We start from the raw sequence: 16,956 nt of genomic DNA, 5'->3' as shown, positions 1-16,956 counted from the left end.
AAAAGATGAAGTGGCTAATAATAAACAACCGCTGATTCTGTGACTCCTGTTGGTCCTTGGTTTCCGTGGTCTCTGCTGTTGTGGAGTGTTACTGAGAACCGGCCTCTGCTGTGAGCACATCCTTCTGCCTAGTGAATTTTTCCAGGGTGGTGTCAGGTACCAGCTGGGGCGGGTATATTTTAAAAATTATTACCATGTGTTTGCTTAATATTAGAACCGGGTGGTACTGGTTTGTAGGTCTGGGAACATTCTGACCCTTTCATACAGTGCCTTTTCTAGATAGAATTGCCCTTTCTTGATTACTCTTTGTTTAAACTTCTGTTGAAAGCAAATCACTAGATTAGCCTCTCCTAGGAGGTTGAGGGCTAGAGTTTTAGGGTCTTGACTGATTTTGCTTTTTTCCTCTCCATGCCTAGTGTCAAGCCATCTTATCTTTCTGCTCAAAATGACTGGACAATATAGCTTTTAGAGCTGCTCATTGTGTTCCTTGAAATTGAATGGAAGTGGCTGGGTCGAGCAATTTACTGCCTGTAAAACAGCTGAATGTATGGGCTTTAACTCCCTTTTCTTGATTTAGGTGCTTTTCCTATGCATGCTTTTCTCTAGCTGTTCATTAGAAAAGGAGCATAGTATGGATAATTCCTCCAAACATCACCAAATGTGGGTTTGAAGGACCTTGGGATGTTAGTGTGTGTGTGCATTGTCCTAACAAAATGGTCTATCCCTATGTGTTTGTATAGGAATGTTGGTGCAAATTCATTGCTGATGGAAATGGATAAATCTCTGACGTTGTTGTAGTTGCACCAATTTACCACCAGCAAAGAACGTGGTGTATATAATTTCATGGAACAGTTATGTATGGAGGAAAACAAAACATTTTAGGCTCTATTTAAAATAGCTGTAAGTGAAATAAGACTTTTGTGACAGAATAGGGACTCTGTAATGTACATAGTCATACCAGCTGAAACAGCTAGGACCAGATTCTGTCATGCAATGCACTATAACAAATGAAAACTTGATTTAACTCTTGCTCCACATGTATGAGAAGTGTACAGTTATTCATAAAGATGTTTGTACCATTGCAAGCCGTCAGTAATATCTGTTGGCTGATGCCATGCTGAATGGGAAGGCCATATTGAAATGCATCTTTCCTCATTCTGAGCCAAAAATGGCCTGCCTTAGATCAGAATTCCATCAAGGTATAGTAAAAAGTGCAGTACCAAGATGTATACCTTGATGCAGTTGGGAGCAATTCTACGTTCAACTATCGAGGGATTACTCATGTTCGTCTGTCTTCTGCTAAGGGTGGACGTCAGAAAATTCACACAGCCTGTTAACATTCCTCATGTCATTCTTCACATCACACAGACCACTTTTTATCTCCCACCTTGACTGTTGGAGCCGGATCAGGCTTCCCTTCTGATCTTGCTCCCTCCTGTCTGCTAAAATCATTTTCTTGACTAACATCTTTCTGATGTTCAACCACCATTTATAAATCTGAATATTCTCTACTGTGATGTTTAAAAGTCTATATTCCTGTTTGCATAATCTATTTAATATTGGAGACTTTCTCTTTAAGCGAGATGACATTTTAGAATAGAGATGGTTAATTAAAAAACAGGACGTTTTCAAATTCTAATTGTTTTGTTCTTTCTACCAGTCATGACAGAACAATGCAAGATATTGTTTACAAACTTGTGCCAGGCCTTCAGGAAGGTAAGTCTTGGTATATCTTATTTTAGCTGTAAATGGTAGATTTACAAATAGCTATTGTGCATGTTTAAGGGATAGTATAGGTTTTTCACCTATCTGCGTCTTTTGGACAAAGAGGGAGGTGAAAAATATACAATGAAAGCATTTCTGCACTTATTCAAATTCTAGCATTTCAGTACATGCTTTCTGTTAACGTTAGACAAAAGTAATACTAACAATCAGGACAGGAAAATGTTCCAGTAATGAAAATTGTGGGAATGTTTCAGGAAAATTAAAACATTTGTAGAAAGTTGTATAGTACTTTAAAGTGAAGTTTTCATGTTGGCATTATATTTTGTGTGTGCATTTTGTTTTAAATGCTACATTTATTCATGCGTTTTGGTTGCTGCTTTCCCAAGTTGTCAAAATACAGAGCAAATTTTTAGTTTCAGCATAATTTTCTTCCTTTTGTTAGAGTGCATACTTGAGCCCTTTGCTAACAGGTAACTTCTAATTTGTGTGCTCCTTCTCGTAACAGTAATATTTGGACAATAATGGATCTCTTTAGCTGAAGGAATACTTTATACTAACTACTAGACCATTCTCATTTTTTTCAATAAAGTGTTTTACTGCCTTTCTTGTGTTTAGGTGGAATATTGTCATTGAAACTAAGTTGTCAAGTCAAACAGGGCATTCTCAAACTTAAATAAGCAAGCTTAAGTAAAGAGACTATATTTAAATCTTATTTTTAGCCTGGAAGAACTACAAGTAGGTAGAAAAAAGGAAATTCATAATCTCTTATATGTGTAACTGAAGAGACATTTATCATGTACTTCAGCTGAGAAATTCATAGGATACAGGGTAAAATATGGAGTATCTTTAAAATCCATCTGAGCTGAAATCACAGAAGGGATGTGATAGCCTCAGAAGATGAGGTGGTTATTCTACAGATGAATGATAAGATCTGTGATGTAACTTGGTAAAATGATGATTAGGGGATGGCCGCCAAAGTGAAGGGATAGTGTTGTTCCCACTCAGATAAAGTGCCTCTTACTGCTGGGAAGCGTCTTCTACAAGGAAGTGGGAGGGATTTGAAACAATTTTATAAATGTTACACTGGCACTTATTAGTGAACCTGTTTAAATTTTTAAACAGCGGAAATGAGAAAGCAGAGAGAATTCTATCATAAACTAGGCATGGAAGTACCAGGGGACATCAAAGGGGAGACATGCTCTGCAAAGCAACATTTAGATTCGCATCGGAATGGTAATTTTTTTTTTTTTTTTGGTTTGCTCTCTTAAGAAAAATGCCATTAAACTGGTAAGGTTATTCTAATCACCCATGGTAATTACAGAAATTGTTCTGTAGCATTGTATATTGTGAATGTGACTGCATAAATGTCTAATGCTGTTAAGCTATATGCTCATTTCCTGGGGTGTGGTGAAGCTGGTTTGCATCACACCACCCCTACGCTTAAAGCCATCTTAACTGGCCATAAGAAGACCACCCCAGCATAGGGGATCTTTTGGAGTAGTGCAGGTGTAGCAACTCCTACACTGCCGTGCTTCTGGCTGCTAGCAAAGTTGGTCATAGCGAGGGTTCTGCTTAGCTGATGCCCGGTTGCCAGGTTGGACTCCTGATGGCTTGTGTCACTTAAAGCACCAAGCCCAAGAGTTGGTGGAGAGCAAAGGTCTCGTTGCACTCCGTTCCTGATCTGTGTTTTCTCCAGGGATCTGTGCTATCTCCAGGGATTTCTGCCATAATTTGTTTCAATCTGTCCAGATTGATTGTGCAGGCATAATTCAACATTCCCAGAAAAAAATTCCCATTAAATATAGTTTTTAGTAACAAAAATATGTACCACACAACAGTTTTTAGAGTTTACTTATAATTGGAGTGAACTGCATATCAGTGCATAAAGCTAGGGAGGTCACACTCAAATGCTAGGAAATTTGAGCAGTTAGGGTTGGAATTATATTTTACTAATAAACCTTAATACCATAAGGCTGCCTTTGGAGAGGCAGAGGAATAGAAATTACTGCGTGAATAATACATGGCAGAGCGAGTTTCTTTGCCAGCCTGAACTTTTGGAAGTTCTTGACTGCTGAGTACAATCTCAGGACAGGAATGGTGCGTTGATAACACATTTTTTTAAGGGGAAACATTTTTTTGGACATGACTGTCAAGAGCTTGTAAGTCCTTCAGAGCAACAAATGCATACCTACTTAGCTGTGCACCTGTGCCCTGCTTTAAAGCCCATTGTCAGTCTTCCCCTTGTATTCAGTGGGCTTTGGAGTAGGGCCCTTGAAACATAGGTGCACTGCCCATCGATCTTCATATAGCTGAGTGCACATCCAGAAAATAAGATGCTTCTGCAAAGAGGGGGAAGTTGCTTTTTAGCTCACCCCCACTCTGACAAACTCAAATAGTTCCAAAACCCCAATTGCTTTGTCTTGATTAGATTTTTGTTACTATTGGTTGAGATTACCTGCAGTTTAACATCTTTTAATTTCATGATTATAATGCTTGCCTTTTTTATTTAAGGTGAAACTAAAGCAGATGAGAGTTCAAACAAAGAAACCTCAGAGGAAAAACAGGAAGAAGATAATGACTATCACAGAAGTGATGAACAGGTAGAATATCTTTCAGGCAACTTTTACTTTGGTATCAGCCAGGTTTTTTAGTTTTAGGTTGCTATTTAGTTTTATTTTCATTATGTGCTATGGAGGAAGAATAATCTTACTTCGAACCTTTCATCAGTTGATGGAAGCAAGGGGTTGTCTTCCCATGCTTTTTAGCAGAATATACAAAGTTGGACCAAGTTCTTTTATTTGTAGCGCAGGGGTGGCGTTGGTTTTTCAAGAAAACCTCATTAAGGTGGTGGCAGTTTCCATTATAATTGTGATTGTCCTCTAGGCTAAAGTGAATTAAAATATATGCCTCAAAACTGGTATGTGAAGTCTGTGGCTGAGAGAATTATTCTACAAAAATGCAAAGTAATTTAAATCAAGAACTTTATCTAATGCCTTAAAATATAAGTAATACAGTTCATGATTTTTTCTACTTTGTAACAAAAACAGGAAGGAAGAGAACTTAATGACATATTTTTATACTCATGATCTAATGCACAGGATCAAAATATCTCTTATAGGACCAGGTCCATATACCCTGATCTAGGCAAAGCAATTGATTGCCTAGCCTACTATGTGGATGAGAGCCAGATGGCTGAGGCAAAATGTGTAGAAATTGGAGGTGTGATGTTGGTTGAGGAAAACCAGAAAAGATGGCAGAGATACCACCTACACTGAGGGTGTTCAGTTGCCATTTGTGGGGCAGGTGTGTGTTTTATCAATCTGCTGGTAAAGTAGGATCAGCTTTTTTACCTTTTATATGGCAAGGAGATTGTAGTTGTGAACTGCACCTTCGTCAACTCCAGAATAAATTAATGCAACATGTTCTACATGGGGCTTCAGATAGAAACCAGTGTAGAATAGATGAGCTCATCTGTTAAGGAATAATTTCCCCCCCCGAAGCATAGGAAACCATGCTTTTAAATCTGTACTGGCTTCCCATCCCAGCTACTGGCGACTAGTGAAGGTGTTGGCTTTCACCTATAAAACTCCAAATGGCCTGCGACCTACTTACGTGAAAGATAGCCTCTCCCTGTGCCATCCTACCACACGGAGATCAGTGGGGATGCCGCTCAGATACAGGGCCACTGGCAAGGCATTCTCCGAAGGCCGCTTAGCTTTGGGGGACACTCTCTCCCAGTCTGAAGTAGCTCTCGTTTTCTGCCTTCGGGGCACACTGCAAGGCCCATTTGTGTTTTTCCAAGCTGTGAAGGGTTGGAAGATGTTGGTAGGAGGTCATTAAACACCTTACCCATGTCTACTCCTGCTGCATGGGGATTTAGTGCTTTTTATGGGGCAAAGTGGGGGTTCGTGGAGCAGTCTGTCACTGCACTTTTATCATGTGGCCAGGAGCACCTGGAGCAAAGGCTCTCCAGACTTCCAGGTGCTTGCGTGTGTGTATGTGTAAACAAGAGACGCTAGTTGATTAGTCACAGTAAACAGGAGTTTCAGAACAGAGTTTAAGTAACTGCTGAGCTTGCTTTGACTTGCTGCTAGTTCCAGAGAGAGGTCTGGGGAGGCAAAAGGAAACAGCAAGGGAGGGGACTGCATGAGGAAACACTGTGCCACCCATGGACATCACCCCTGCAAGCTTTAGGAGGCCTGTATTGAGCCCAATCCCATGAACCTCAGTAAGCTTTGCCAACTCCCTGGTGAGCATTAATAACCTCATGAAGGAATATGGAGCCTAAGGCTCACTTGGTTGGGTACCCTGATGAATTGCCTGGTGTGGTTGGGTTTGGTGACCAGCCACTAAGGTTTTGGAGCTCTGTTCTCGGGCACCACCTATGGTAACACCTCCTCTGCTCCAGGAAGTCATGCAGATTGCCCCTTGTCCTGCTTTTAATTCTTCTCCCAGTGCAGTGTTCTTCACGGTCCCAGGTTAGGATTAGTTAAAAACTAAACTGTCATAGAAATGTACCTTGTTACAGTTGAGTACGTATCAGTACGGCTGCAATTTTGGCGCGGAGGTCAATGTTCATGGTAATGGTGAATTTGAATGGAGTTGGTATTCCTGCAGCGGTGGTGGCTTTCTCTTTCAGATGTTGCAACCTGACCCGCATGGTTGCAGGAGCTCTCAGGTTTGGTTCATCTGCCCCATATAGATGGAGACAGGTGGACATGCCAAATCTGAGTGACATTGTGACCATGTGGGCCAGGTCACAATGCCCAGACCAGCAAGCTGGGCCTGCCTTACAGGATAGGAGCCACCGCTGCGGGGTGAGTGTGGGGAGACCCTGCTGTCCAAGCTACGCCCCGCCCCGCGCCCATGGGCCATCTGCTTTCCCCCATTTTTATGACATATCCTTGTTTTCTCACACCTCTGTCATGATATTTATTACATTGTCCATGAAAAAACCATAGCTTAACATACCAGTAATTTGAGTAAAAATCCTTTGTTTTTTCACTAGCTTTCTTTTGAAATTTTTTTTACCTATTTGTTCTTGTAACACCTTTACATCTCAGACAAAATAACTTTCGAGTTGATAATCCTTTTAAAACATGCATTTAATCTTGCTGTACATGAACATTGCCTTTAAAGATCTATGAAAATTACACCGTAAACAGTCATTTAAAAAGTGAAGATGGTTTTCATACTGTACACTTCTGTTACAGTATATACGCTTTTTTGGTTTGTGGTTTGACCTTGGCTGCTCCTGAGTCAGAATGATCTCTAAAATATAGAGGCTGTCAACTTCCATCCAGACACTTAAGAGTTAAATGGAGTGTAACTGTAAGCTGACAAATTATAGACAACTTTTTTGCTTTAAGTAACGTGCCAGTGAACATTTCAGTTCAAAGATGTTGGATTTTTAAGTTTTGACCTTGCTCAGAAGTGTCCCTAGCCTCTATTTGCTAGAAGCTGGGAAGGGGTGATGGGGGATGGATCACTTGATTACTTGTTCTGTTCATTCCCTCTGAAGCCCCTGGCATTGGCCACTGTTCGAAGACAGGATACTGGGCTAGATGGACCATTGGTTTGACCTAGTATGGCAATGCTTGTGTTCCATTTTGTTAGAGTTATAAAGACTGCCTATAAATGTATAATAAGGATTGCAGGAAATTCTATTAACCAACCCTGGGTTGTGTTTGCTTTTCCCTGAAGGTAAGCATCTGCTTGGAATGCAATAGCAGCAAATTGCGTGGATTGAAACGAAAATGGATCCGCTGCTCAGCACAAGCAACAGTCTTACATCTAAAGAAGTTCATTGCCAAAAAACTTAATCTTTCTTCTTTTAATGAGGTAATATTTTAACATAAGAGAAAATTGCACTGTAAATAAAAAGCTTATAGCAAGCGCATGAAGCTCATTTTTTAAAAAAGCAACACTTTTCCTTGTAATCTTGTTCTGAGACAAGGAACAGAACAAGCCATTTTTCAGGTAAAATGTGATATTATAATAGGACTAAAATAGCTGTTTCATTTGAGCTGGATCTGGGCAAATCAGCCTTTTCATAAAAATAAAAAGGCAAAATGTGAATGTTGGATCACTTACCTCCTTCCTTCCCCACACTAATCCACTGGAGTTTGAGCCCCTATGGCTCGTCTAACCCTCTTTCCAGATCCAGTTTTAAATGGTTGTCATTAAAGTAAGCTTTGGTATATGCTTCCACTAGTGTTGCAGCCTTTTTTATCTGATTGTGTGTGTAAGAGAAGATGGAGAATTTCACCCCAGTGCATGGGGCCAATTTAGGCCTGTGCACCACGGATATCTTACTTAAGCCATATGGCTTAAGTGGTCCATAGCCCTTGTGCTGCTGTTATGCGCCAGGCTGAATTTCACCCAAAGTATAGTGTCAGTGGGTGTCCAACGTAAACTAGAGGGACTGCAGGTCATGCTCCTACGCTTCCCTGCGGAATGATCATGCTTCCAAAGTGGAAAATCTGGGAGACTGGGTCACTGGGAAGACTGGGGGGAAGTGGATGAAATAGTAGGAAAAAAAAATCATTCTCTTTTCTCTGACCTCCCCTATTTCAGATTGTAAAACTAGGACACATTATTGTGAGGGGAAGGGTGCATCTCTCTTTCCATCCCTTCACTGTTCTCTCCTAGTCCCATCCTCTCCCCATACAGTTTAGTCTTTATTCTACCATGTCTTAGCCCCTCAAATATTGACTGTTGTTCCTGTATTCAGCCCTTCCAACTCCTCATCTGTTTCCCAGCTCAGAACCTCTTCCTGCTCAGAAATACCTGTGTCCTCGCTTACGCACTTGTCTCTTCTCTTCCTACCTAATCTCTCCACAGCTCTGAAACCTCCTATCCCATGCTTCGAATACAGCCTACAAAAACATCCAGACTTTCAGACTCAGAACCCTTCCCCTCCTACCTGACCACGGCCACTGTCACCAGGCTCAGAAGTCACCCACTTCTAGCAGCCCCCAGTGTGTAATCCATCTATATATCTCTATCCAAAATTATTATGAAGGCTACTTTGCTTAAAATAGAGATTGTCAATTGAAACAGCTTCACTTCTTCATTTACATAACAGAGGACATTGTGTACTCTTGGAACAATCACCACTTAAACTTATTGGGCTAGTGTGAAGGAACGTGCTTAATTTTGTTTTTATAAGTGGTCTGTCCCCCATGTGGTTGCGTGGAGTTCTCATAAACGGAAGTTGCATGCCTGTCCCAAGTGAAGAATAGACTCTTACGGACTGAAGTAATTGCAAGACTTAAATTATCTAAATTAACTCGAAGACTCTTACTCGGTTCTTTTTCTGAGCTCTAATTTTCAAATCTGCAAAAAGCCACTGTAACAAGTGTTAATTTATATAAAACGTAATCCCTGTATGGGAGAGACCAACCATTAAAAATAGAACTTCCAACCTAGGTTGTCCTCTGCCATATGATGCAGAGAGAGACATGGTGGGTGAGGTAATACCTTTTATTGGACCAACTTCTGTTGGTGAGAGAGACAAGCTTCCAAGCTCACACAGAGCTCTTCTTCAGCTAAATACAAGGTGGAACAGATTGTTCAGAACAAGTCGTTAACATGTATTTCAGGGGACAATCCAAGGTGAAAGCCACTTCAGGGTGAAAGCTCGAAAGCTGCTCTCTTGCCAACAGAAGTTGCCCCAATAAAAGATATTACCAAACCCACCTTGTCTTTCTAATATCCTGGGACCAACACAGCTACAACAACACTGCCTACAGCAATATGATGCATACACAGTTTTTGTAGCATGTCAGAGAGGATAAGCTGTCTTCACATGAGACTTTGAAGGAAGTAAGGTTTGTACAGGTTTTTAAAAGTCCTGATGATGGGTTGGAGTTACGGGAAAGTGTCAGTACCACACAAAGGATTGGTGGATCAGAAAGTTAGGGTCTACATTATGAAACATTCCCATGATGGATTTTCATGGGTTGAGGATCTTTCAACATCCACAATTCAGCGAACAGACCCTGTCTCTTTGATAGAGTGCCTTTCTCCATTAGGACTGCAAGGTTTGTTTCACACAGTGTGGGTAAGATAGGGGTCTTTCCAATGTCTTCTGATGATTCTTTACATGTTTAACATGAATTTAGCCAGTCTGCATTGTCTTATCTCAGTACTCTGTTCTATGTGTCCCTTAATGAATTTAAGTATCTCTTCCTTTTCAATCAGCTGGATATATTATGCAATGAAGAAATTCTTGGCAAGGACCATACACTCAAATTTGTAGTTGTCACTAGATGGAGATTTAAGGTACGACACAACTGCTTTTTCATGAATTCACTTCTATTTAGCATTAAACTTAAGTTGTTAACCTGATTATAGAACAGAGTTCATAAAGTACTCAGTTTTATACCTGCACTAACTTGAAAACTGGCTTAAAAATTGGTTGAAAGCCCATCTTGCTTCATAAACAAAGTGAAGGCAGCAAATAGAAATAAAAACCAATATACAACAACTGGGGGAAAAGGGGAAGTAGCCAGCAATCAATATAAATTAGAAGTTACGAAGTGTAGAAAATTGGTAAGGGAAATTAAAGATATCAGGGAAAAAAATCCATGACTCGCAAGACTAAGGACGGTAGGTTTTTTCAGCTATATCAGAGAGAGAGAAATTCTAACAGTGGTATAGGCCCTTTACTGTGTGGAGATGATAAAGTTTAATGCAGAAAAGGTAAAAGGGGTCAATGTATAGTTCTGTTGTGTGTTTGGAAAGAAGAAAGATGATATATTTGTATTATGTGAGGACGATGAACTATTTTTCAGTCCATTAGAAATTGAGGGCGTTCAGTGGCAGCTACTAGGGATGATGACAATTAGCCCTTCAATAGTGCTTTTTATCAGCAGATCTCAAAACGTTTTACAAAGCAGGTAAGAATCATCGTCCCCATTTTACAGATGGGGAAACTGAGGCACCCAGAGAAGTAATGGCTTGTCAAAAGGTCATTCAGCAGGCCCAGATAATGTGTACCCAAGAGCTCTAAAAGGGTTGGTTCAGAAAATCTCTGGATCACTGATGTTTATTATTATTTATAATTACCATAGCACCTAGGAGCCATAGGAATAATAGGGAAATTCCAGAAGACAGGAAGAGTTTCCCCACCACTGGAGATGGGCACTGGGTGGGGTGGGCCAGTGCTCTGAGGTGGTACAGACAAGCCTCTTTCTCGATGCTCAGCTGGCGTCTTTCTCGATGCTCATGTGCACGGGGACCCACTGATTGCCAGATTTGGAGTTGAAAATTTTCCCCTCCATCAGATTGGCCGGGACCTTGGGTTTTTATTGCCTTCCTCTGCAGCATGGGATGGGGTTTATCTGCTGAGATCATCTGGGCATGACTAACCCAATCCATTCCCGGCCATTTCTGGGGCCTCGGGCATTGCTGTCCCCTTGGTCTCTCGCGTTCTCTCCCTGCGGCACACAACAGTTCAGTTTCCTGAGGTCTGGAATGCTTTGGTCTAACTACAGTCTTTGGCCTTAATAGAAAAAGGTGAAAACTAATGGCTGGTGGTATGCAGGAGGTCAGACTAAAAGATCTAATGGTCCCTTCTGTCCTGAAACTATGCATATTGGCACGACATTAGCAAAGGGCAAGCAGGATGATGTGGGTAACGTAGGCTGCTTACCCTGACATCAGTCCCAGGCAAAATAATGGAAAAGCTGATACAGGTTTCAGACAATACAGGGTTGAAGGATGGGAATATCATTCATGCCAGTTAACATTGTTCTATGGAAAAAAGTCTTGTGAAGCCTGGTTTGGTTTTTTGACCACTACAAATTTGGTTAATAGAAGTAGTTACATAGATGTAAGGGTCCAACTGGGTACTACGCACTTTCTGATTTTAAAGAGTAGAACTACACGGTACCAACAAAGCACACCTTAAATAGATGAACTGGCTCACTGGCAGATCTCAAAGGAGTGGTCAGTAGGGAATAGTCATTGAGAGGGATGTTTCCAGTGGCCAGTTCTCCAGTGACCAGTACTAGACCTATGCAATATAGTATTGTTATCAAAGATCTGAAAGTGAATATAAAAGTATTGCTGATAACATTTGCAGATGGCACAAAGATTGGCCAAGTAGTAAATGAGGAGACCAGGGCATCCATACAGAGCAATCTGGATCGCATGCTAAGCTGGGCCCGTTCAAACAAAATGCATTTTAATACAGCCAAAAGCAAAGTGACATATCTAGGAGGAAGGAATGCAGCCCTACCTACAGAATGGGGAGGGGGGGACTATATTTTTGATAGCAGTGACTCTGAAAATGATTATGGGGAAATAGTGGACAAGCAGCTCAGCATGACCTCCAACTATGATAATGGTGGATGTGATCCTTGGCTGTATTAACAGGGGAGTAATGAATTGGAGTAAGGAAGTGATTTTACTTCTGTATGTGACATTGGTGAGACTGATACTGGAATCCTGTGTCCGCTTTTAAAATGAGATGTTGAAAAACTAGAGAGGGTGAAGAGAAAAATTTACTAAAATGATTTGAAGGCTGGAAAAAATACCTTATGGTGAGACTTAGACTCAATCTGTTTAGCTTATCAAAAAAGACTATTGGGAGGTGACTTGATGATAGTGTAAAAGTACCTTCATAGGTAGAAAGTGAGAACTAAAGGGCTTTCTGTGGTAGCAGAGAGTAACATAACGAGAGCCAGTGGCTGGAGGATAGTCAGTCACATTCAAATTAGAAATATGACTCACATTTTTAACAGTGAAGTAGTTACCTTGGTAGTTCGTTCTAAAGCTTAAGTCATGTATTTTCCATCTCTTCTTTTCAAAGTAGACTGGACATGCATATGTGGCTCAACATGCAGCTAACTTGGTGGAATTCTGTGACTGTTACACAGAAAGTCAGACTAGATGATATAATGGTCAGACCCTTCTGGCCTAAAATATAGATCAATAACATTTTGATGAGTTAATTGCCTCTTACATAGGAGGATTCATTTTGCTTTTGCTTCTTAAATTAGCTCATTATTTTATCTTGCAGAAAGCACCTCTACTGCTACATTACAGACCCAAAATGGACTTGCTGTAAGAGACCTTTATTGTCCTTCTGGACAGCGTTTTTTGCAGAGACTATCATCAGGCACCTTCTTAGTGCATCACTTAACACATGTGACACGAACCAGCAGAATTGTTTTGGAAGACTGTAGTGCTCTCACAGCCATCCACCCTTCTGAATATTTCTTCTGGGGATGTGTTACCCAGATTTCTGGACAGAAAATATTTATACTTTTTTGTACGAAAGAAATAAATCACAAGAGGACACTACCAGCACTAAGTTTACAGATCCTGAAAACACTTCACAGTTCTATGTAGCTCAACATCATTCATCTCTTTGCTGCGGTTACAAAAAAGAAGTTAAAATGGTGTGGGGGTGATTTAAAAGGTTGGTTTTTGACACCAAAATTACCTTTAGTTACTCTCCATATCTTGAAAGTTTTAATGCTTATTTTGATATATTCTGCAAGGTGTTCCGGTCTTACATAGTATGACTCAGTTACTTTGGCTTTCATTGAGCCCTTTGGAGAGCATTGAACGTATCTTATGATATAGAGACTGGTGATATTTATGCTGCATTAAAAACTTCCTAAAAATTGAAGCATATGAAAACTTCATTAGTTTCACACAATGCTTGATCTCATTTTATATTTCATTAATGTTTTGACATCCCTTTGCATGCTTTGATGAGGCTAATGAAAATGAGTTTACTTTTTTAATGTGCTAATATTTTGCTATGGCATACCTTGCATCCAATCATAACACAAGAGTACTCAGAAGTGCTAAATTTGTGAATTTTAAGGTGGACTTGTGTTATTTAGTAGGGGCTTGCAGAAATCTATTTTCTTGAGGGAGAATTTATTTTTTCACTAAATTTGTCACTAGTAGCTAAAGTATTTTTATTTTGGGTAACACCCCCCAATAGAAACATTGCACAAGTTTCCATTTCACTGGTTGAAAAAATCATCTGTTAATTACTGACCAGGTCTAGATTTCCTTTAATGGTTTCCTTAAGAAGCCATTGCTTTCTTTTAGCGCCATCACTAGCTATCTTGGAGGTCAGACAAGACTGAAGTGGTACCTTCTGGCCTTAAAATCTATTAAACTAGCTTTTGTGTTCGGCTGTGAGAGATGCAGGACACTAAATATGTCATCAAGTCCACACTCAGATAATGCTTAGAGGGGTGTTAACTAAAACAAAAATGTTGGAAGTCTTTTTAAAATAGGTGACTTTTTAAAAACTGTTAATATTAAATGAAAATGATTTCTGCAAGTGATATACTTTATAACGTATATAATAAAAATATGAATGTTAGAGTGTTTGACTGGCACAGGGGATTGTGAGATGTGGAAAAGAGGGTGTGCAGTATGACACACCGGCAGCTGGAGGTTACTTTTTTTTAAACTCTCAGGAGGGAAAGTTCCACCGTCAGCTGAAAACACCAGTTTTGTATACATATTATTAAACCCTTTTATTCCTCCGTAAGGCAACATAATCCTTATGCCTGTTATCACCTCTCTACTCCATCCAGTGGTGGTCCTCTGCCCTGAAGAAAATCATTATGTAAAATTGGATTTCACATCAGGAAGTAAATCCTGAGAAATAATGGCTTATCCAACCAAACTGTAAATTCTCTTTTCTCCTGGGTCTGAAAGAAATCCATGAAGCACCATGTTCTTGTGTGCCTCCTTACATGTACCTAGCTGGAGCCTTCAGTTCCTCCATTTGCCTCCTCTTTTAGCTTTCCTACTGCCACATTTGTGAGAGGGAACACAATCTCACCTGCATATATTTCAAAACAGCATATAAAAGAGGTTCTTTATTTTTATTCATAGTCATAGAGGTGAATGAGGAGCTAATGACAGTGGGTACAAGTGGAGGAAAAAAAGGGAAATCTCCTGGACTAGTAAGAGTGCCATCTCTGCAATTCTAGGGCATGAGACATATAAATGTACTGAGTGTTTGCTGGGCTAGGCAGGACTTCTTCACATCTAGGCCTGGAGTACTTCAGCGTTGGAGGATGAGGGGAATAGAATTTGGCTCTAGTTTGACCTTCCTGTTCCTGTAGGCACCTATCTGCAGTTCAGCTTTTATCTACGTAGAACATGAAGGAAAAAATAGAAGTGTCAGAAGAGGAAAGGGGAGACTTCATGAGTTTTAGCAAGTGGCTCTTTATGAGCTTTCCACATAATGAACATAGGCAATGTGGCCCTACAAGTCGATTGATTTACCAAGACTTCCTGGAACTGTTGATCAGTTGTCACTTGTCCTCTTTTTTTTAGGGGGGCGGGTGTGATGGAACTTCAGCCAAATGGTCCTACCCTAATCAGTGTGATTCATTTGCATCTAAGGGTTTAATAAATATATATACATGATCTGTCTACCTCAGAATATACACTGCAGCAGCATCTTGTAAAACCAGACGTTACTGCAGTGCCATTGAAGTACATCAGAATTTGAATATTTTCCTGTGCAATTAAACTGAGGCGAAATTAAACAGTATGAACATGCAAATTCAAAAAACCCTTTGCCATTCACGTCTAACGCTCACTGTAACAATCCACAGTACAGAATATATATTTGTAAGTTTGTAGCTATCTTTGGAATCACTTGAATTTGCTATGGTGCTATATCAATATATTTAAATATCGATTGATATCTGTATAGATACATAAATCTGAAGCCAGTATTAACACCTAAGCTGGTTATAGCTCATAATTGTGTGTAACTCTGCTTTTTTAATGTATTGACCTGATAAAACCTCAGTGGTAAAAATACCTATTTTTCTAAATTGCATCATGTCAGAATATCTTCACTACAGAACCTGTTTCCCGTGTGGGTTTGCTGCACCATTTGGTTGATTTTAGCTTTGTAGAAAGCCTAGAATACAATTAAATTAAACAGTCAGTGGGAGGCCTTCAGGATTCTAGTGTTCTGTTTCACTTCTGTGATGCTTAAGAGACAGTTGATTTAATGCCAAAACTATATTGGGTAAAATAACTTGATTTGAAAAAAAATATTGTTTAAGGTCTGAAAGTTAGGCTCAGCTTAGATATCTCCTGGTCCTGCCTGGGTCATGTTCAATTTGGTTTTAATGAATATGGAGCTACTGTGAAGTAGTTTTCACAACTGCTTATGCTGGTAAATAATTGCAGTACAAATACCTTGTTGCATTATCCTCAGCAGCAATGAGACTAATTACCCAGATTCATAGTCTCACTAGATATAGTTTTCATTTAAAATAGAGAATTCAGATAGAATATATAATATTGAATTTAAATAAGATTTGGGGGTTTTAAAAAAAAATTAACTTTATAAAATTATTTATTCTATTTTAAGCCTTCTATCTTATTTTACCATCCAAGTATTTTGGTTTCAATGGTCCAGCTTTATTTACGGGCATATAAAATGAAATTGTGAGATGTTTTTACAAGCTTCTTCCTTTTACTTTGAGTTTGAGTAGTTTTTATTTGATATTTTTGTTCTTGTATGGATAAAGAGCATTACTTATGCTTTTGTGCAATAGGTTTGAAACATGCATTTATAAGGCATATGTTTAAATTGTAAATGTAGCATCTACGTACTGCTAAATTGAGAAGGAATGTAGGTGGGATTTTTAAAATGTACATTCAAATGGGTTTTTGGGTTTTTTTTATTTTTGTTTTTTGAAGTGAAGTTGGGGGTTTTAAAATTGTGTGTAAGTGCAAGAACTACCTGTCAGCAATATTTTAAAATAAATGATCTGGCAAGAAACCTTAATGTGAATTGTGGAAGCAATCTGCAAGACTTGCAGCCTATCTGAAATTGTTTTTGTGCCATTGTTACGTCTGGTATCTTTGTGTACCATCTAACCTGGGAATATTTATTTTGTATTGGTTGTGCAATACTATACACAACACTATAACCTCTGGGGATATGGGACCATATAAAATATCAGACTACAACTATGATGGTGCTATTTTTTCCAATAGGCTATGAGCCTTTGAAAGTTTATCTGGCTCTATTGTCTTCATAACAGCATAATTAGTCTTAGGAGAGTCAGCGGACTTTTTTTCCCAATGAATGGTATATGTAGTAGTATAGCTAGCCTATATTACAGTTATTTGAAACTTACCATTGAGCTAAATGTAATAGGAAAAAGCCAACCAGTTTGTACATCAACGGATGAATCTTTGATAAATTTATAT

The 16,956-nt window shown here is 39.5% G+C and overlaps 1 protein-coding gene across 6 annotated transcripts in view; it reads left to right on the top strand.

The window, feature by feature from the left end:
* The window catches only part of PCGF3 (polycomb group ring finger 3), a 63,071-nt gene extending 47,033 nt beyond the window's left edge, over nucleotides 1–16,038 (top strand). For 5 of the 6 annotated variants that reach the window (XM_067553382.1, XM_067553381.1, XM_067553379.1 and 2 more), the window contains 6 exons: nucleotides 1,661–1,716; nucleotides 2,848–2,958; nucleotides 4,237–4,325; nucleotides 7,429–7,566; nucleotides 9,931–10,011; nucleotides 12,755–16,038. In XM_067553382.1, the coding sequence (XP_067409483.1) occupies nucleotides 1,661–1,716; nucleotides 2,848–2,958; nucleotides 4,237–4,325; nucleotides 7,429–7,566; nucleotides 9,931–10,011; nucleotides 12,755–12,802 (523 nt within the window). In that variant the 3' untranslated portion in view covers nucleotides 12,803–16,038. The remainder of the gene's footprint in view (nucleotides 1–1,660; nucleotides 1,717–2,847; nucleotides 2,959–4,236; nucleotides 4,326–7,428; nucleotides 7,567–9,930; nucleotides 10,012–12,754) is intronic. The other variant, XM_067553383.1, reaches the window with a different exon arrangement.
* Nucleotides 16,039–16,956: the final 918 nt, after the last annotated feature.

The sequence above is a fragment of the Emydura macquarii genome, unplaced genomic scaffold (genome assembly GCF_026122565.2).
Source record: "Emydura macquarii macquarii isolate MOO-44397 ecotype Brisbane River unplaced genomic scaffold, CSIRO-AGI_Emac_v2 contig_1451, whole genome shotgun sequence".
Taxonomy (NCBI): Eukaryota; Metazoa; Chordata; order Testudines; family Chelidae; genus Emydura; species Emydura macquarii.
This window is presented reverse-complemented; position numbering and strand designations above follow the sequence as displayed.